Raw genomic sequence first — 20,821 nt, 5'->3', positions numbered from 1 at the left:
AGCAGTCGGAAGCTTCCAGGAGGAGAGTGGACTCCAGTATCTGTCCCACAGCAGACACCTCGTTTCTCCCCCTGTCTTCGTGCACCCCAGCAGTGGCAACAGCATGACTGCCCCCCAGCCTGCCATGCCAGAGCTAAATCCAGTGGAGGAGGCTGGAGGCCCAGCAGGAAAGGTATGCAGTTGGGGCCCTGGGGCGTGCCAGCCATGGGGGACAGGAGCAAGCCAGCCTCAAGCCCTGGCCTGTGACTTGAGGAATGCCTCAGTTTACCCATCTGTGTGAGAGGGGCGGTTGCTCCTCTCTGGAAGTCTGCTCCATGAAGCAATTGAAGGCGAAGCTCACTGGCTTCCTCAGCACCACTCCTGGACCTCGAGGACTCTAGGGTTTGCTCCCCAAAGCAGTTTGCTCTCTGCTGGGTGAGGCAATGCCAGAGTCCCCTGCCCTGGTCCCCTAGTTTTCGGGGGCTGTGTTAATGCAGCCAAAAAGTGAAGTCCTGCACGAAGCGTGCAGTCTTGATGTTCTGCGTTCTAGAGCTGGGACGCTGTCATCGTTAGCATTGCTGGTGGGCAGGGGACCAGCCCAGAGTCACACAGGGGCCTCCCTGGCAGGACAGATGGATGCCAAGCCTTAGAGCTCCAAGCACCGCTGGCTGGACCTCCCCCATCCCAGTGGCACACTCTGGGCCGAGGAGCGCCCCGGCTGGGGGTCAGCGGGCCTTCACAGAGGAGGACAGGGAGAAGAACGGCAGGTGGGGAGGGATTCCAGGAGGACCCGCAATGCTAGCAGGAGGAGCCGGGATGGTCCGGTCGCTGAGGCGTGGCCAGGTCCCTGCACTGCCGTTCCTCTGATTGTGGAGATGTCCCAGCCCCATGGGGTTCCCTGCGGTACCCGGTGGAAATGCCGATTCCTGGGCCCCCACCCTGAGAGTCTGGGCTCAGGCCCGGGAATGTGCATTTAAACACATGTTCAGATGGTTCCGCTGTGGGGGTTCCGAGCCACTTAGCAAAACCCTGCAGCTGTGTGCCTGCTTTTCCTCAAGGCCCTCACGCCATTGGGGGAGGGGGCCAGGCACCAAGCAGGTCTACATCGGAGAGTTGGGGGGTGGGGAGCTCCAGGAAGGGGTCCTGCGGGAGCGGAGGGACGGAGGGACGCGGGACAGTGCAGGCGTCGGCTGCTGTGCAGCTCGGGCCTCTACGTTGGAAGGCCTTGAATGGGAGGCGGAGCTGCTGAGGGCACCAGGAGGGCCTGGGGAGGCAGCCCCCACACACTCTTGTGGGCACCGAACAATGAGCCCAGAGCAAGCCCAGAGGGCCTCCGGTTGCCATGGTAACAGCTTCCCAGCTCCTCTGAGCGGGGGAGGAGACCAAGGGCCCCGCAGGGAAGACCCCAGGAGGGGGCTGCGCAGGATACAGGAGGCAGCTGGGGATGCACAGAAGCCCTGGGCTCACTCACCATGTGGCTTTGGCCTCTCTGGTCTCAGGCTCCTGTCTGTGAAGCGGGCCTAAGGGCTGAGCCCAGATGGATCCTCTGGTGCCCCAGGTGCTGAGTGCTCCAGCCTCAGGGGTGGATGGGGGAGGGGCCAGCACCTGCACAACCCCGTCCCCGCCCCCCCCCACACACACCTGAAGCTTGGGCAGGGAGGGCCCCTGATCCTCCCAGTGAAGAGTGCAGGACAGGTGTGGGAGGGAGCAGGGAGCCCAGGGCTCGGCATCGCCCTGACCGCTGCCCACCCTCCCTGCAGACTGCAGCAGGTGCCCGGGACAAGGGCCCTCAGCTGGGCCAGCGGCTGCCCTCAATTGTGGTGGAGTCCAGCGAGGTGGGTTCTGTTGAGAGTGGGGAGCTGCATTGGCCCCCTGAGGGCGCCCTGAGGGCATCAGCCCAGAGCCAGGTTGCTGTTGGTGAGTGAGGGGCTGTGGGGGTACCAAGAGAAAGGTCAGAAGCAGGGGCTCCTCCTGCCCGCTCCTGCAAGCAGGGCCCTCCACCCCTCCCATGTGCCCATCCTCCGAGCCTCTGCGTGGGCACCTGGGGGCCTCCTGGCCTTGCCCCTCTCGTTGTCCAGTGCCCCCTCCCACCTGCACACAAGGACCCTGTGTTGTGGTGGCCGCAGGCCTGGCCCGTGAGAGGTGCCCATTAAGGGTCTGTTGGACCCAGGACTAAATGCTCCCACTCAGAGTTCCAGCTCTTCTCTCCCTCCTGATTCATTGCCTTTGAGACAAGTGTGATTCAAAGGGCCTGGGACAAGTGTGATTCAAAGGTGAGGGGATGGGTGCTAAGCAGCTCTGACCCAGGTGCCCATGATGTGGGGAGATGCGCCAGCCTGGTAGCAGGCTCCCCTGCTGGCCATAGGTGCCTGGTCAAAGGCCAAGGGGCTGCCAGAGCCAAGGAAGCTTCTGGAAGGAGGAGGATGTGTGGGCAGGAGAGGGGTCTTCCAGGGGCCAGGTGTGAGACGGGAGAGACAGCAGGCTAGCCAATGGGGGCCTCTGTGGAGGGCACATGAGGGGCGAGCTGTGCCCTGGGAAGTTTCGTGCCCTGGGGAGTCTGTCTCTTGAAGAGGAAATGAATTTGGCCTCCGCTGGGGCCATCTAGCACCCTCTTGCCCTCTCCCCCTCCTCAGATGTCAGCCCCCCAGCAGCTTGGGCCCAGAAGGGGCCTGTCCGGGCCATAACCCCCACCTTTCCCCAAAGCCCCCTCAACCTCTGTCAGGTTCCAGCCAGGGCCCAGAGCAGCACCAGGGACCATCCCTTGGGTAACCACTGGAACTTGGGCTCTGGGGAGGGTCTCCAGGGGGGCCCTGGACTTCCCCTCAATCTGCCACCTCCTCGCTCTGGTAGACGTGTCAGGGGAGGGAGTGCTCCTGCTCCCAGAGCCGGGCCTTGCTGGGCCGTGCCTGCCCTGCCTGGCTGAAGCACCCACCCCCAGACTGCCCATCTCCTTGCAAGCCTATCAGAAATGCAGCCCCACCAACATGGAGGCCTTTATGTTTCTGCAGCCCCCTCACCTAGGGAAGCACCAGAGAAGGCTCCAGATGACGCCAGCAGTGAGCGGGCCAGCTGCAAGGACCGGGCCCCCCAAGCCCCCCAGTGAGGGGACAGGGACATGGCCAGATTCTACTGGGAGGGGGGGCCCTGCAGACCCTGCCCCTGCTCACTGACAGTTGACAGGGCCTCGGCCCCAGGGTGGCTGGGCTGACACGTGGAGCGGGGAGAGCCGAGCCACCGCCTCGGCCTCACGAGGCCTGGCCAGGACCACAGGCCTGCCCTCTCCCATCCGCAGCCCAGGTCTGGATCACACCCTCCTTGTCCTGAGGTTTGAAGCAGAAATAAAGGCCCTTCCTGGTGGCTGGCGGGCACGTTTGCTAGGGCCTCGAAGGGCTGGGGACAGTTTTGGTTTTGCCATGGCCTTCCAGACAAGGGCCGTGACTCGGAGCCCAGGCTGACCAGGCCAGAGTGCCAAGTGAGTGACCACTCGGGTGTTCTACACTGGGAGTGGGGTGGCTGGTGGGGTCGTCCAGGGGCTGTGGAGTTTGCGCCTCGGGCTCCCCTGCCTAGAGCCTTCTGCTCTGCTTGGCCTCAGCTGGGACCGCCCAAGGCAGGACCAGCTTCCTCCAGGTGGCCCTCCCACCTTTCCTTGGGGCCTCCAGCTCTGGCTGGACCCTGAGGGCAAGATTCCTTCCTCTCACACCCCTCCTCACTGGGTGCATGGGGCACAGGAATGGTCCATGGGATGGGGTATCCTATTCCAGGCTGGATCTCATTAAATCCTTGCAAAAGTCCCACTTTGCAGATGAACACACTGACGTGTGAAAGAGGCACCCAAGGCTCATCCTGGCCCCAGCTATGACGGGATCCCTGGGGCTGAGTGTGGAGGCCCCTCTTCCTGCCCACGTGAGGGTTCTGTCCCTCCATGGGGTCCAGCGACATTGTCTCTTGGCTCTGTCCCTCTGTACAAGGGGAGCCCTCCTGGCTGGTTGGGGTTAGAATGGGGGGCAGAAACCTGATCACTGCCTGGGCCCAGGTGTGCCGCCCTCCCTCCCATCCTCCCATTCTGGTCCCCTGCCCTTGGCTGGCCTGACCCAGGCCAGAGGAAGCTCAGGGCCTGGCAGGAGGCAGCCCTGCATAAATGTTAGCTCAACAAAGTCCTCGGGCCCAGGCCGGGTGGGACAGGGCCCTGGTGAGCTCAGAGGGGCAGGCGGGAGACACAGGCCCTTCTGTTCTTTCCTGGAGGCCTTGCTAACCTCAAGGATGAGTAAGGCGCTTTCCCCAGCACGCCTTCTTTCTAAAAATAACCCACCCCCCAAATGCAGGAGAGGTGGGAGGCGGAGGTGCGGAAGTTTGCCTGGCAGCCTGTTTTAATTTTAACCCCGTGGTCCCATGGGCCACGTCCACAGTCCCAGATGTCTCCGTAGTCCCCCTGGGTCTCTAGTTTAGGAGAGGCGTTGGACTGTGCTTCCAAGTCCTTCCTGTCCTCCTCCTCCAGCCCTCCTGTGGTCCTGCAGGGAGGGGGGCAGACATTTCACAGGAAGCACCCCAGGACTTGCAGACTGACACATGGGACGTGGGGCAAGGGACTTGAGGAAACAGGGATGATTTCCATATTCCTGGTGCGGAATGTGAGGTGGGCCAGCCAGGGTGTGGCCTGAGATTTACTGAGATTTTGGGGCCCTCCCAGGCACAGTGTTACACCCATTTATATAGGACTTTCCCAAGGTCCCACAGCTAGCTGACAAGTAGCTGAGCTGGGACAGAATCCAGGTCCCCCTGAGCCCCAGGCCTGAGTGGTACCCACAATGGTGGTAACCACCATAGAGCCCACCATCTACCAGGCAGGCCTTGAGTGGAGGTGACCCATAATTGGAGGTCCCAGGACCTTGTGGTGCTCAGGGAGCCCAGGGGTGGGGGGAGTCAGACCCACCGAGGCAGTCCAGTGGGGGCAGGGCAGAGCATCTGTTTGCCCCACCGAGCTCGGGCCCCCAGCCTGCAGGACCCAGTCCCTTGAAGACAGGGCCCCCAGCCAACTCACCTTCACTCGCAAGGGCTTGTGCCCGTTAGGGGGCGGTGCCCCGAATTGGATGCCCGCCCACCCTGTAGCCCCGCCCGTATTCCCTGAGGCCCCGCCCCCAGCAGGCAGGCGCGCCCGACCTGGGGAAAGGGCCTTGGGAATCATCCTGCGGCTGGTTGGGGTCACTGCCTAGTGCAGGTCGGAGATGGGCCACCTCAACTTGGCAATATCCGCCTCAGAGAGAGAGGCGCCGTCCCCTGCCCCGACCCAAAGCCCGTTCCTGGTCTCTGACTGGTCTGTGTTTGGTCCTGGCCAAGGTGTGGGTGAAATTTGCCCCCTTTGGCATCTGCATTCAGGGTGTGACAGCTTGGCTTCCCGGGAACCCCTGGCTTCCCAGGAACCCCGGGTGGGGCTGCCCTTGCCCACCTGGGAGCCAAGTTCTCTGCTGCTGTGGACCCATTTGATGCCAACAATAGCACTTTATGGAGGAGAACCCTAAAGCTCAGTCACCAGGGCCTCTCCCAAGGTTGTGCAGCCCCACGTGGGGCAGCTGGACTTGTCCTCTAGTTGGGGCCCCCAGCTGCGCCTCCCCCTCCCAGCTGCCCCCTCTGCTCTGCCTTCTCCTGACCCCGGCCAGAGCAACCCTGTGCCATCCCGCCATAGCCCAGGGCTCTTCCGAGACAAGGCTGGGACTTTTCCGCAGGGATTTTACTGAGACGGTTGGAGAACCACAGCGTGGAGACAGGATGAAAGAACCAGCACAGTCTCATGCTGAAAAGTGGGCACAGGCTGGGATGGGTGTGGGGTGGAGCTGGGAGTTGGGGAGAGGCCCCAGAGCAACTCCCCAGGCCCTGGACACCACCAGCTTTCCAGGGACCCCATCTCTTGAGACAAGGTGACCCTGACATGCCCAGTGAACTGGAGACCAGGAAGGTCAGCCTGAAGAACCCCCAGTGTCTGCCAGGGCCTGGCCCTATGGAAAGACCCAGTCCTCAGAGGCAGAACCCAGAGCTAGAATTCTGGCCCCGTCTCACCAGCTGCGTGGCCGTGAGCAGTTACAATGAGGGTGGAGGGTGTTTGCTCCACAGAGGCCCCAGGACTCCCACTGAGGAGTCCCGGGCAGTCACCGTGGGGTGTCCCTTCTGTCTCTCGGTTTCTGACTGCTGGAGACGTGGGGGACAGGAGGCCAGCGAGCAGACCAGCCTGAGCTAGGGGGAAAGGCCCCTCCAGCCCACAGGGCTTGAGCTGGGACTCTTGTGACCCTATTTCACAGAGGGGTACCCAGGGCTCAGGGGGCTAATGACTCAAGTGGGAAGCCAGAGGGCTTCCTGGAGGAGGTGCTGGTATCTCTGCGTCCAATCTGGCCTGTCTGCAGATGGCAGTGGGGTGCTGCGGCATCTCAGGTGCCTTCCAATCTATTATGGGCTGGATTTTGTCCTCAAAAAATTCTTACGTTGAAGTTGTAACTCCCAACAGTACCTCAGAAGGTGACTATATTTGGAGATAAGGCCTTTAAGAAAGTGACTAAGTTAAAATGAGGCCATTAGGGTGAGTCCTAATCCTATATGACTGGTGTCCTTATAAGAACAGGAGACACGCACAGACACGCACAGAGGGACGGCCGTGTGAGGATGTGGGGAGAGGATAGCGTCTACCCGCCCAGAGAGAGGGCTCAGGAGACACCTGCTCTGCTGACACCTGGAGATCGGATTTCCAGCCTCCAGAACTTTGAAAAAATAAATGTCTGCTGTTTAAGCCCCCCAGCCAGGGGTACTGTGTTCTGGCAGAGCCCTCGGACACTAACGCACGAGCTTGTCTCCACCTGCCCTCCTCTGCCCCCTGCCCCGGTGCCTCCAGCCTGCTTGGGACAGGCCTGGATCAGTCCTCCTTGGATTTTCCCTAAGGTTTTTCCAAGGATGCTAGCAGCGGAATCCCCCCGTGAAGACATGTGGCCTGCCTCTTCTGGGAAGTCTCGGTGACCCTCTCCACAAATCATCTCCAGCCTGATCCACTGTGGACGAGGCGGCCTGTGCTCACAGCCTCGCTGACCCCTGCCCAGAAGGCCATCCCTCCTCACCCCTGAGGGGAATCCTTCTCTCCTTTAGCCCCCTTCCACGCCAGCTCCTGAAGCCCTCTGGAATGGCCTGTGGCTTCTGATACCCCCTTTGCTGTCACTGTGACCTCCTCCCCGAACCGCCCTCACCCCCAGTGCCCCATGGCCCACGTTTCTGCACTCCTGGCTCTCGATGCCAGGCAGGGGCTCTCGGGATGAGCTTGGCACACAGGCCCTGGAGGGAGGGCTACGTCCGGGTTGGGGTGCTGTGGGCTCGAGTCCCCCTCCCACACCCCGCGCACCCCGGCAGGCCGGCGCCTCTGGCCTCTGGCCTCAGTGTGCCCCAGAAGGGGCTGTCCAGCAGTCCCTGCAGGGTCCCTCCCCCACTGCCTTGAGCCGTGAGGGGCTGCCCCTCCCCTCGCGTGCTCCCTGACGCCTGAGCCATGGACGACTAGGAATCAAAGGTTGGAGTGATAGTGTCTGGAATGGAAAGGGAGTGGGAGCACTTCTGAAAGTGAAACTACGGGGTTGGAGTGGGGGGGTGGGGCAAGGGGTGGGGCCGGTGGGCCCAGGGCGGCGCAGACCAGGCCGGGAAGTCCCAGCTGTTGGCCACTCACTCTCCAACAGTGTTGTGAGAGTGAGTGGCTGCCCCAGCGGCCTCACCACCAAGGCCCAGCTCTGGGGCCCTGGCTCAGCTGGCTTCCCCCGGCCGCCCTGTCCTGCCTGGGGCCCCGGGCTCTCCTCACCCAGCAGGTATGTTTGGTGCAGGTGGAGCAGGAGAGCTGCAGGGATGCTGTGGGCAGTGGGCGGGGACTCAGGGGACTGAGGACAGATCCCGGCCTGCCCAGTGGCTTTCCAGGCCAAGGGCCTCAGCTCGGAGCCCAGGCCGGAGTGCCAGCTCAAATCGCCGTGTGCAGACACAGACACGCAGAACGCGGACGTGCGGACGTAAAGACACGCACGCGGGCCCAGACAGACACACACGGACGCACGGCCAGAGCCGCTCGCAGGCCTCTGAGGCACACGGACTTGGAGACACACGAGGCCCCTCCGCACAAAAGTGGCCACATCCCCCCCCCAGGCTTACCCTCACATTAGGTTGCTTATCTGTTTTCCTTGGGTCCCTGCCATGTTCTGGCCGGGCCTGGCTGGGGGGCTGAGTCAGGCCCACTCCCTGCCCTGGGGGGCTCGTGGCCAAGGGGCAGAGGCCCCGGACCATGCCACCGTCCCTCAGCCACGGGAGAAGTTACGCCCAGGGCTGGGACCAGGTCCGCAGTGGGAGGCGCTGGGGGGGGAAGGGCTGCTGGGTGCTGGGTGCTGAGGCTTGCGGGAGCTGGGACAGCCTGTGTGGAGGTGTGGAAGGGAAGGGAGCTGGTTAGGGTGGGGGAGTGGGTGGGAGCGGGCACGGAGGGGTGGATGATGAAGGGCCTCGAGGGCCCACCCATGGAGGGGTCAGCTTTTCCTGCAGGCGCTGCGGGTCCCGGAGCCTTTTCTGTTGTCGCTTCTGAGAAGAGGAGCCTTTCAAGCGCCCTTTTCTACAGGCTTTGCTAATATATAGGAAAACTCTTTTCTTTTTTTTTTTTTTTTAAAGATTTTATTTATTTATTCATGAGAGACAGAGAGAGAGACAGAGGCAGAGCGAGAAGCAGGCTCCCCGCGGAGCAGGGAGCCCGATGCGGGACTCGATCCTAGGACCCCGGGATCATGACCTGAGCCGAAGGCAGATGCTTAACTGACTGAGCCACCCAGGCGTCCCAGGAAAACTCTTTTCTAAGCAAATGATCACCTTGCCCACGAATAATGACAGATTTACCAGGTCCTTCCCAATATTGAAACCTCACTTATTTTCTTGTCTTATTGCCTTAACTAATCCTTCAAATGTTGAATAGAATGGCAAGAACATACACCAGTCCCGAGCCCCCCGCGCAGGAGCCGGGGCCTCTGAACGTTCAGGGCAATGGGGCCAGAGGGCCAGGGAGAGAAAGAGCCAGAGAGAGTCCTCACAGGTATGAGGAGGCAGGTACGGGTCAGGGACCAAGGTAGAGTCAGCAGGGCACCGAGTCCAACAGATACCGGTGTGGTGCCTGGCCAGGCAAACCTGGGAGAGGGGTGACCCTGACCCTGATGGTCCACTCCTCCTCCAGGCTGGCTCTGGGCTGATGGGGAGGGGGCGGATAGACAGAGGCTTCCGGGACGGTAAGGAAGGCCCCATTGCCACAGGGACAGTGGGGCAGCACAGCCCAAAGACACCTTGGAGGTGGGGGCACCCATACCCCTGGGCCCTGAAATCTGGGTCAGATTTGGAGAGCAAAGATGGGGAGGCTGGGAGAGGGAGCAGCCTGAGAGGAAGCTGGGAGGCTGGACATTCGAGGGACAGAGAGGCACCGGGAGGCTGGATGGGTGCAGGTCAAGGAGGCCCAGAGGTCAGGTTGGAGGAAGTTCGGGGATGGGAAGGCTTTGGGTGCCAGGCTCTGGGGAGCCACGGAAGGGTTTAAAACAAGGGAGTGACCTCGTTGACTTGTGCTGTGGGAAGGTCAATAATGGATTGGGAAACTGTGGGAGCAAGGTCAGAGGGGGCCGAGAGACCAGCCGGGGGCCTCGATGGGCCTTCAGGACAGGTCCAGTTCCAGATGAGGGTGGGGGGGACCCGTGTGCTTGTGTCCTCACAGAAGACCCAAACTGCCAGCCGCCCTTCCTCCCCCCAGAACCTGCCTCTTGGCCCCACTCCTGGCATCTGGACGCTGCCCCCACCGTGGGCCCAGTGACCAGGGAAAAGGGTTCCTTGGGCAGCAGCCCTGGCTCACTGGGGCTGGGAGACTCGGGGGAACCTGGCCTCTGCTCCTGGGGCCGCACGGGCCTGGGTTGGCTGAGGCTCCCTGACCCTGAGCTGTGTGGCTGGAGGCAAGACCCTGCCTCTTTTCAGAGCCTGTTTGCTCACCTATGAGATGAAGTGACACCCTACAACTTTGTTGTTAGGGGGATCTGATGTGCGCCAGGCCTTGGGCTGGGCACACAGTAGGTGCTTACTAAGTGTGAACTCTCCCCAGCCAAGCCCTTGCCCACATGCCCCTGGTGATGGCACTCAAAGCACATCTGGGCAGAGCACAGGCCACCCAGACCCTGCAGGTGACTGAGGGGCCCCAGGGAGAGGGGAGTTGGGGGTGGGGAGGGCAGAAAGCTCTTGGGACAATGTTCCCTGCATGTGTGGATCAGTCAAATCAGGGCAGGGTCCCCGAGTCCTGGTGCCCAGGAGAGGACGACGACCTGTGGCCCGGGCAGGGCTGATAAGAACCCATCAATCACCTGGGCCTGCCTCTCTTTCAACAGGGCCTCTCTCCAGCTGTTAGGTGGCCTCTGGGCAGAGGGAGGGAGGCCTCCGCGGACCACCTGCATGTCTGACCCCTGGAGGGCTTTGGGGGTGGGTGAGGTCTGGGCCCTGCCCATCCCAGTGTCATCCCCCCCAAGGCAAATGGGGACCTGGGGAGAGGTGTTCCTGCCCGATGTCACCCAAGGGTCAGGTGATAGACTGACCTTTGTCCTGTGGGGGGGGGGGAGCCAGGGGATGGGCTGGGGGCTCTGGCCTCTGGTTGGCCAGTGACTTCAGTAAGTCCAGCCTTCCTTTTGGCCAGCTTCTCCAAGGCTAAAGTAAGACCTTGCTGGTCGAAGACAGCCCCCCCACCCATAACACCCTCACAGAGGGGTGGGTGGGAGGTCCCCTCAGGCTGAGGAGGTCCCGCCTCAGCTTAACCTAAAGCCAGAAGATCAAACATGGGCCAGGCTGTGCCGGAAGGGAGTGCGGGTACAGCCTATGGAAGGCCTGAGGCCCAGGTGGGCAGGGGCAGCCCCTGCTTTGCACCTCCTGCCCTAGGGACCCCCTCATCACCCCCCGGGGGGGCGGAGCACACCAGGGCTGGGTGGGGAGGAGACGCAATGGGTGAGTACTGCCCCGGGGCCCCCAGCCCCGGGTTAAATATAGACCTGCGGCCCCTCGCACCACTCCCCCTACAGTGCTGCAAGCCCGGATAGGCAGATAAGCCTTAGGGGCATCCAGGGGTGGCCATAGACCTCAGGCCTGACCCCGCCTCCCTCCAGTTCTGGGCTACCCAGAGAAGGAGGTAGTCTCTTACACAGGGGTCCCTGAGCTCCCCTTTCAGCAGAAGCAGTTAGGCCTGATGGGTTGAATGGGGGTGAGCTGAGGGCTTTGGTGAGCGGGGAGGGCAGTGAAGGCTAGGGGGTGGGGAGAGTGGTCATTTTAGGCCTCAGGACCTAACATCCAGGAAATCCTGGCTGTGGTTGCTGGGCCCAGCCCCGGGGGCTGTGGGCTGTGGTTTGGGCTGTGCCCCAGGACCCGCAAGTTCAACTCTCCTCTCCAGCTCTGACAGGAGGGTCTGGCCTGGCAGAGCCAGGGAGCCTGGGCACCTGGGGGTACCCTGAGGAAGGTGGTGTCACGGAAGTTTTCCAGAAGGAGGTAGCTGTCTGCATCTCAGTGCCAGCTGCAGCCTGGCACGAAGACGGCTCTGGCCTCGAGAGCTGCCTGGTGCCAGCCTGGGGGTCATCTCCTGGGAGAAGCTAGCCTGACCAGGCCCAGCCACTGGGCTCCGTCAGGCCTCACAGGGTTCTCACGCGGTTTCTGGGCCCATTCCCAAGGGCTGGGTGCCACCCCCCTCCCTCACCCCAGGCCTCCTGAGCCTCCTTTTCATCTCCAGCTTTCCTGCTACCAAGATGTCATTGCCACGGACAGTGACCTCCGGGCCGGAGCTGCACAGCCCTGAGGGGGCTGCAAAGAAGCTGCAGACCCCACCAGTGCGGGGTACTTGGCGGGCAAGCAGTGAAGGCACACCCAGCACCCACCGTGAGGACAGTTGGCCCGGCCTGGGCACCCTTCGGCGGGCCTTCTCCCGAACAAGCCAGCGGGCCTCAGGCCAGGCCCCCGAGGAGGACGTGGGCCTGTTCCAACGCAGCTCCCGCTTCCTGTTCCGGTCTTTACGGCGTGCCCAGGATGATGGCTCCCCTGCCCACCAGCCCCAGGCCACTGCTGTGCCAGGGGTGACCCATGGCCCAGAGGTGCCCTCCAGGGTCATGGATGGTGGTCGCCGGCAGTCCTCTGCTGGGGTGGGGCGTGAGGAACTGGAACCTGAGGCAGGTGAGAGCTTCACAAACAATACTGAGCATGCGGGGAAACTGAGGCCAGAGGGTGAGCATCAGGGCCCAGGCTTCCTGACAGGCTGTCCTCCCCAGCTCCCCCAAACACTGCCCTGCACGATCGCATTTTACATTCTCCCAGCATTTCAACCAGGGGAGCATCCACTGCGCAGCTCAGAGAGCTGAGAGTGAGCCAAGTGAGACTCAAGAGAGGTTGAGTGACTTGCCTCACGTCTCACAGCCAGGAAGTGGAGAAATGGAATTTGAACCCACCCCTGCAGGACCCCAGAACCCTCACCTCTCCACAGCCTTCCAGAGCCTGGCTCCTGGCCAAACCCGAGGGCTGGACAAGGCCCTGGCCCTCTCAGGTCCCAGGGTCCCAGAGGGCGCCTGGCAGCCATGTGCGCGTGGGGGCTGCCAGGGCGGGACACACCGGAGCTGGGCCCCAAGGGCGCTGAGGCGGTACCCCTCACTGCCGCTTTCCTCGCCTGTCCTTGCAAAAGGCAAATCTGTGGCCGACCTCATCACCGAGCGGCGGCTGCTGCCGGCCTTCGAACAGCTGCGGCAGCTGGAGGTGCGGCTCGTGGCCGAGAAGGCCTCGCACACCTTCGAGGAGGACCCCACCGGCTTCGCGCGGCGCGCCATGGACGTGTGCCTGCACTACGACGGGCTGGCGGCCGAGATCGGCGCCATCGTGCGCGAGACGCTGGGCCCCGACGGCGTGGACGCGGCGGCGCTGGGCGAGCTGGCCCGCGTCGTGCGCGCGGAGGAGGCGGCGCACCCGGTGCCCCCGGCCGACGGCGACTTCCTGCTCACTCCGCGCCGCTGGCGCCAGCACTGGGAGGACGCGGTGAGGCGCAGCGCGCAGGAGCGCGTGCGGCAGGCGGGCGCCGGGGAGGCTCGGGGGGCAGCCGAGGCCGAGGGCGCATCGGGCCTGGCCCAGCTTCTGGCCGAGCTCGGCGGCTTGGTTCGCAGCGACCTGCACAAGGTGCGGCGGGAGGTGCAGCCGGCTTACTCGGCCGCCGGCCTCCCGGCGTGGGAAGCCTACCTGCGCGCCTTCCACGGCGCGGTGGCCCAGCGCCTGCAGGAGCTCGCGCAGGACGCCCGGGGCTGCGAGCAGCTCTATGTCCTGCTGGACTGGGCGGCCAATGTCTACGGCAGGTGAGGCCCCAGCCAGAGCGCCAAGGGGGTGGGGGGGGGGGGCGGAGGGGCTGGCACTGCCCGCCCGGAGACCTTTGGGAGCCCCCCCGCCCCCGGCTCTGAGGAGCATGGGGCACTTTTCTTCTCTCTTTCCTCCCTGGGAGAGGCTGGTGGTTGGGCGTCCGAGATCCCTGGGACTTGGACATCCTTTTCTTCCTGCTCTGGGCCATGGTACTCTCCCGTCAGGATTTTCTTAAGGGGCCACCCATGCACCTGTTCCTGAAAGCAGGAAAGCATCTGAAGGGAGTCCAGGTAGAGGGCTCATGCTAGTCCACAGGGCACCTGTGTGCATTTACAAAAGGGCAGCCCTCCAGGCAGGACACGGCTGCGGATCACAGATGCTGGGCATGGGTTGGATCTCACCGCCACTCTTCCCTTTGGACGGGCACCTAGGTACAGGGCCCAGCCTGTTATCAGCTCCCACCCCCAGCTCTGCGCAGTGTGATGGGGTGGATTGCCTTTGCTGCTGAGCACTCCTCGGCTCTGAAGGCCAGAGAGCAGGTGGGAAGAGGGTGACTAAACACTCCTGGGTTCGTGAATTGGCTGTGTGGCCTCAGGCAGGTGCCCATCACTCTCTGGACCTCCCTGGCGTGGGCTGGAGAGTGGCAGATCCCTGAGCTGTGTGGTGCTTGGTGATGGTGTCAGGCTTTGGCCAGGGGGAAACTGGGACAGCCGCTAGGCCCTCAGCCCCTCCCCTGCCTTCCAGTCCTGACTTCCTGGGTGCCCCGGACCTGACTCTGTCCACAGAGCCACTACCCCCACTCCTGGCACCTGCCTTGTGGGCCCGCCTGCAGAGTGACTACACCAGCTTCCTAGAGGTGAGGCCGGGGCAGGGCCAGGCCTGAGGGGCACGAGCCAGGTTGAACGTGGCTCCCTCACTGCGGGGAGGTGTGGCACCCAGAATCACCCTGGGTCGGTGGCCCTGGCTCAGGCCAGAGCCACTTCTCACCCTGTGGCCTGTGGCATGGGCCTATGCCCTGGCAGGGTGGTCCTTTTCTCCAAGGGCACACGATAGAGTGCTGGAGGTAGGGGAACTGGGACCTCCTTCTTGGGAGGGTCTCACTGTGCCCCTCTCCCCACCTGTCACAGACCAAGATCACGAGCTGCTTCGATAGCATCCTGCAGCTAGAACAGAGTCGTTGGGCGGACGCTGAGGCCCCCGATGTGCTACAGGGCCTCTACCACACACCGCTATCCGTTGATGTCCACATGGTGAGCCTCAGGAGGAGGGATGTATATTTGGGCCCCTGGTGGTGTTTGGTCCCCCTTGAGGTGAGGACACCCAGAACTATACAACCCAGTCCCAAACTCCCTTCCCCAGTAGCCGAGAGCCTGAGGACCCACCTGGGGCGGAATCAGGGACCCCGGGTCTCCTGCCAGCTTGGGAGCCCCGGGGCATAGCGCCCAGCTTAGCCAGTGGCCAGTGGATGTGGGGAGTCGGGAAGAGCTTCTGGAAGCTGTAGCCGAGATGGGGAGACAGAGCAGGGCAGGCTGGAGACGTCGCTGGGCCACAGGTGGGGGACAGGGGGCCTCGGGATCTGGGCTCTGATGTGGGTTCAGCGGGCGGCATCTCTTGCAGCTCGTGGCAGAGCACGTGAAGGCGGCTGGTGCCATCTCTGCGGAACTGGAGGCCACCACCCTGTGCATCTGCACGCGGGCGCTCAGCCTCTTCTTGCCCAGGTGCGGGCACATCCTCCCCGCCAGGATGGGTGGGTGGAGTGGCCAGGGTTGGATGGCTGTCGTCCCTGGGGGAGGGCCCAACCTGCTTGCTCAGAGTCTGAGATCCCGGGACAGGGGAGAGGAAGGGGCCTCCTTATAAGGCTGGGGGTCTGGGTGGGCACCTGAGGGGAGGGCGGACCCTGGGTCATAGCGCCGCCAGTAAGGGTCCCTATGCCCTCTGCATACTTCACCCCCAGGTTTGAAAAGGCTTTTTTAGAGTCGAAGGCAGTGAACGAGCCTCATCTGGGCGCCAATATCAACGCCTGCGAGGAGCTCAGGTGGGTCTCTCCCGCTCCTCCGCAGGGGAGGTGCCCGGAACGGCCAGCAGGGGGCGCGCGAGCTCGGGGAGCGGGGTAGAGTAAGCTCCCGGCGGCCAGCGCAGGGGAGAAGAATCTGGCGCCGGGGGCCGCCTTGGGGGACTTCCCAGAAGGCCTCCATGGATAGCCCCCCTCTCCGCCCCCGCCCCCGCTGTAAGGTCCTCCCTCCGCCCTGCAGAGCTGAGGCCCTGGAAGGGACGCAGGGAGTTTCAACGCTGAGCCGAGGCTAAGTTCCAGCCACCCCAGTCATGGCCGTTGCCTGCCCAGTGTGTCCCCTGCCACCTTGGGCTCCTTTCTTTCCTTCCTTCATCCAAGTTAGCCATCTTCCTTTTCAGGGACACTCCCTTCTCCGGGAAGCCCTCCCTGACCCTCCATCCCCCCTTCCCTCTACCCTGGGGGTGGCACCTGGGTCCCTTGGCCCCAAAAGCAGAGCCCCCGCTTTCTGCTGGCAGCAGCAGCCCCCCTTCTATGCTTTCAACACCAAGACCAGCTTCAGTGTTCCCACATGTGGAGGCACCAGCAGCTATGGGCGTGGACTTTGAGTCACCCCGGCTGGGCTCCCATCCCAGCTCGGCCACCTGCTCGCTGTGTGCCTTGAGATAAGTCACTTCCCTCTCTGTGCCTCCTTTTGTCATCTGTGAAACGGAGATCGGAGCACCTGCTCCCGAGGGCTGCATGGGGACTCAGTGCCTTAGAGGGATCATTTTGCCTTCAGGGTTACTACCCCGTGCAGCTCTAGGGGCTGCCCTTCACATTCTAGTCTAAGTGACTGGAGTTGGTGTGGCACCTAGCCTCCATGGCTGTATGCCAGAACTCGTTCCACAGCCTGCTCCTCCTTGCCCACTTCCTCCCCTGTCCTGGCCCCTCCCCAGGACCCATCTTCTGGCCAGGTTCCCAGGAACCTTCGAAGAGCTGGAGAAACCTCTAGTGGCTGCCACCTGTACCTTCCAGAAGCGGCTGCTCCAGGGCCTGCAGTGTGATGTGCAAGTGAGTGGGACTTCCCTCCCCACTTTCCACACCCAGCAGGTGCTCCCTGTGCCCTGGAGCCCGGGGGGCCAGTTCATAGCATTCACGTACCCCCGGGGCAGCTTCAGGGGTGGTACATTGTGGGGTGGGCAAGGGACCTGAGCTGAGCAGTGAGGTCAGGAGACACCTACTTACTTCAGTCTCCGCCTCTCAGAGAAGGTGGGTCAAGGAACCAGACCCCTCACCCAGCCTATCAAGGCCTCCCCAGGTTCCCCTCAGCAAGGCCTGCCCAGAGGCTCAAACTCAAACCCTGTCCATTGGAACTCAGGGCCTGGAGGAGGCATTCCTGCCAAAGGCCTAGTGACATTCGTGGCCGAGAGAGGAAATGTTACCAGGGTGACTTTAGAAGGGAGTCAGATAGCCCCTCCAGAATTTCTTCCCAGGGACAGGTTGTCCCTTGGCCCGAAACGCCCCATGAGGAGCCAGGCACTGGGCTCTGAGGGGAGGGTCTGGGGAGGAGGAGGATACGGTTGGAAGACTCCTGTCCCCCTCTGCTCCCAGCCGCTTTTCAGGGTCCTGTGCACCAAGGCCTGGCTGACACAGGACGTGCTGCAGCCGATCATGGACAAGGTGGTGGCCTTTGCCCGCCATTTGGAGCACGTGGCCCCACTGCGGGCGCAGGTATCTCAAGGGCAAGGGCTCTGGAGGGGACGCACCCTGGGCTGGGGCTGTTAGCTCTGACTGACCCTGACCCTGCTCCCTGGCCCGCCCAGGAGACTCTGCAGGAGGTGCATCGGTACGTGGTCCGTGAGTACCTGGCCCAGGTGCTGAGCCCGCGTGAGCGGTTCCGGGGTGAGGAGCGCATGACTGGCTCCCAGAAGATGGGCCTCGACAGCCAGGCCATTGGCGATACCTTCCAGGGCTTGGTAGGAGCATCAGCTGACGGCCCCAAGTGCTTGCCTCCTCTAGGGCCTCTGGCCTGTGGACCCTCCACTGGCACCCCCATTCCCATTTTAGTGGCCTCCGCAAGACCCCCGCGGGGTGGGCTTTGGCAGAAGTGGCTCTCCCCATTCTCCATCAACCAGGAGAGGGATTGGGAGTTCTGGCATGGCTGGGGCGGGGCCAGGTGGAGGTCATCTCCGTATATTTGCATACAGTTGGGGGGGTGAGTAGGGAAGGGGCGGGGCCTGTGGGAGGCTTTTCCAGCACCCCTGACCCAGCCGTTGGAGCTGAGGCACTTCATACACACACACCCCTTATCTGGGCCGTTGGTCCCCCACAGGCTGTAGGATTCCGGGCAGTACTTCCGGGCCAGGGCCTCAGTTTACCCATCTGAGCAGAGATGGGAAGACGTCTCTGCACTGTATCGTGGGAAGGGAAGACGAATATTGCTCCGTGGCTGAGTCCACAGCACCAGGCCCGAGTCCCCAGTCACAGCGGGGACACGGTGGTGGCTGCAGGGGGCGGGCTTGCTGTGCCCTGTGGAGGGGTTGCGGGCACGGATGGCAAGGAGGCTCCCCGGGCAGGTGGCTGGTCTGGCACTGTCTCCATGTCTCCACAGGGCTCTGAGGCCACGTGGCTGGACCAGGCTATCCCGTGTGTAGCTGACATCCTGGGCGAGACTTACAAAGACGACATCCGGAGGCACCTGGAGACACTCATCGGGAGCTACCCTGACATCAGGTCTGTTACCCACCTGCTCCCTCACTGGGCTCCGAGGACAGAGCACCGCCAGGCCCCGGGGGGGGGGGGGGGGGGGGGGGGGGGCGGGGGGCGGGCAGGGACCCTTCAGAGGGTCCCTGTGGTTCTAGGTGGGCAGGTGAGGAGCCACAGGGAGGCACAGCTTGTTCCAGTGGGAAGGGGAGCCATGGTGCAGGTGGGGTGGGCGCCCCCCCCCCCCCCCCCCCCGGGGTCCCCTTTGTGGGGGGGGGGGGGGCGGGGGGGGGGGGGCCCCCCCCCGCCGGGGGGGGGGGGGGGCGGAGGAGCGGGGGCTGCCCCTCCTTCAGAAGCTATTCTTGGCCATTCTCCTTCAGTGCCGTGGGGTGGGGAGGGCCCTAGAGCCTGGGGTGGGGGTCGGCCCGGGCCCCTTCCTGGTCATCAGGCGTGGAGACAAGTGCCCGCATCCGCGAGCCTGAAGGGGAGGGGCAGCCCTCTCTGCGAGAAAGCCCTGTTGGGAGCCCGACTCCTGACACCAGCCAGGAGGAAGGAGGCTTTGATCCCCGGGAGTGTGTTGTCGATCCTGTGGAAATTCCAGCCCGAATCTCTCCCTAGCCTTGGAGATTCCAGGGTGGAGAGGCCACAGAGAGCCCCGGGCAAAGCCCTTTTCCCAGCCGGGACTGTCTCTGCCTTTGGCTGGAAATGACGACCCCTCACAGCTCAGGGGTTCCCCCCCCCCGGTCCCTGGGGTTCCCCTATACTCAGCTGGCTCTGCCCTCCGGGGGGCAGGAGGAGGGACTCCGTCCGTATGCTGCTGGGCCAGGGCTCCCGCAGTGCCTCTCTCCCTGCTGCATGTCCGTGTGGCTCCCTGCACAGTGCTCCCAGGAAGAGGCCTGGGACACCTCCTGGCCTGGACCGGCTCTCCTTGAAGCCATATCACTCCCTCGCTCACTCCTCCACTGTTTCTTGAAGCTCGGCTTAGACTGTTTTGCCTGATGGGCATGCCCCTCCTCCTTCCCACCCAGCTCCACACCCTTGGAGCCCCGCCACCCTGTCCAGGGGCACTGCCCGCCCCCCCACACCGGCCTTGGTCATTCTTGGCCTTTCTCGGTCCAGGCCCCAGGAATGCCGGGTGCCCCTGTACTTAAGGTCCCCCTCACTTAAGGTTGGGACTGCCGATGGAGATGTTGGGCCTACGGTGACCGGGGCGTGTCTTTGCAGGCGGGACCACGTGCTGGCCATTCTGGCTCTGCGCAGACTGGGCCGCCGGCGGAACCAGCGGCTCCTGCAGCATGCCCAGTACCTGCTGAGGGCTGCGGCCAAGGCGGGCGGCTCCGGGGCTGCTGGGGGACACGTGCTCTTCGAAGAGATCGAGGTGCCTACCTCCATGGACCTGCTGATCACCTGCATCTAATGCTCCTGGGTCTGACAGGGGGCGGGCTCAGGTGGGGGGGTGCATCAGCTAAAAGGTCTAAGCCCCAAGCTTGGAGCCCAGGGAGGCATGCTCAGCCCCACTCCCAACCTTGAAGCCCATCATAAGGAATCCTCATCCTCGGCCCTGCGTGGCTGCTTACCAGAAGGCACGGCAAGAAGAGAGGCATTTCAGGCATGTGTGGGGGAGTGCTTGGGGTGGCAGAGGTTCCCTTCAGTACAGCCCACACCCTGCCTCCCTGCCTAACTGTCCAGCACCACCCCCAGTCTGAATGTGAAGACCAGAGTATTTATTTTTAAAATAAAGGTGAATTAAAATGTGCCTCCCTAAAGAGGGGGTGGGTCCGAGTTGGCCAGGAGCAGGAGGTATGGGTCCCCATGTAGTGAGGGGTCAGGATGGAAAGTTCTGTGATGACTCCATTTGGTTGATGGACCTTTCCTGCCCATTGTACAAATGGGGAGACTGAGGCAGGTCCAGAGCTGGGAAAGCCCGTGCCTATGGCTGTGTGGATTAAACAGCCTTTAACCCTGGGATCCTGGGTCCACTGGCCTCATGGGCCAAGTGAGCCTCACTCAGCAGGGGTGGGCACTGTTCTGTCGTGTTCTAAACAGGCCTGGGCTCCTGGTCTTGTCTCCTGGGAGACAAGAAAAGGCCAAGGCATGTTCTGCAGCTTGAAGTATTTGGGTTAGATGTAAGAGGGCCTTTCTAGCAGGGCAAGTGTCACCCAAGGAGTATGTGGGGAGGGTGCTGATCCTGCTGGCCTCAGCTCTGCAGGCGGGGCTGCAAGGAGATTGCCCCAGTGTGCACCTGTCCCCCCCCCACCCCCCCTTCGCTCCCAGAAGGCTGGCACTGGAATTTGACTCCAGCCTCCTGGCAAGGCTACAAGGAAACTCATTTGCATGAGCAGCCTCCAGCTTGCCAGGGAGGCTGAGCGCTGAGATGGTGGGGGGAGACACTGAGACGGGCAGCCGTGGGTGCCTTCCCACCGCCCTTCTGCAGCAGACCAGCGGCTCTCTGAGCCTGACCTTGACCCCGGCAGTGGTAGGAGGCAAGTGACTGCAGGTGGGCCAAGGTTCTAAGAACCCAGGGATGTTGAGTCTCCTGAGCACAGGGCGAGGGTTCTAACAGACTGCAGGCCCAGGCAGGTGGGGGGTAGGACTCTCCTGCCTCCCCCGGGCCCACCTCCCCACACCACAGACAGCGAGGGGCAGTGCCCGGGCAGGTCTGCCACGGCCCCTATGCCAAGACTGGAGAACACAGCCAGATCTGAGTGTTGTCGGGGTCCTGAAGGGAGTGGAAGCAGGTACCAGGGGCAGCCCCCTCCACGAATACCTGGGGGC

General features: G+C 63.1%; 1 protein-coding gene across 1 annotated transcript; it reads left to right on the top strand.

Moving 5' to 3' along the window:
* Nucleotides 1-11,169: 11,169 nt before the first annotated feature.
* EXOC3L4 (exocyst complex component 3 like 4) lies at nucleotides 11,170-19,802 on the top strand. Its single transcript, XM_021679705.1, has 13 exons — nucleotides 11,170-11,236; nucleotides 11,756-12,192; nucleotides 12,241-12,243; nucleotides 12,695-13,352; nucleotides 14,098-14,209; nucleotides 14,481-14,603; nucleotides 14,971-15,071; nucleotides 15,308-15,388; nucleotides 16,300-16,414; nucleotides 16,955-17,074; nucleotides 17,167-17,319; nucleotides 17,955-18,076; nucleotides 19,271-19,802. Exons 2-13 carry the CDS (start codon nucleotides 11,772-11,774, stop codon nucleotides 19,461-19,463), a joined length of 2,202 nt encoding a protein of 733 aa, XP_021535380.1. The 5' UTR covers nucleotides 11,170-11,236; nucleotides 11,756-11,771; the 3' UTR covers nucleotides 19,464-19,802.
* The last annotated feature ends 1,019 nt before the right edge of the window (nucleotides 19,803-20,821 follow it).

The sequence above is a fragment of the Neomonachus schauinslandi genome, chromosome 9 (genome assembly GCF_002201575.2).
Source record: "Neomonachus schauinslandi chromosome 9, ASM220157v2, whole genome shotgun sequence".
Taxonomy (NCBI): domain Eukaryota; kingdom Metazoa; phylum Chordata; class Mammalia; order Carnivora; family Phocidae; genus Neomonachus; species Neomonachus schauinslandi.
The sequence above is the reverse complement of the archived record's forward strand: the minus strand, read 5'-3'. Positions and strand labels throughout refer to the sequence as shown.

Excerpts from the sequence above, each read along its gene's own strand:
- EXOC3L4 (XM_021679705.1), top strand. The coding sequence starts at position 11,772 with ATGTCATTGCCACGGACAGTGACCTCCGGGCCGGAGCTGCACAGCCCT. Across the intron at positions 14,604-14,970 it reads TATCCGTTGATGTCCACATG|CTCGTGGCAGAGCACGTGAA; the intron begins GTGAGCCTCAGG and ends CATCTCTTGCAG. Across the intron at positions 16,415-16,954 it reads GCCTGCAGTGTGATGTGCAA|CCGCTTTTCAGGGTCCTGTG; the intron begins GTGAGTGGGACT and ends CTCTGCTCCCAG.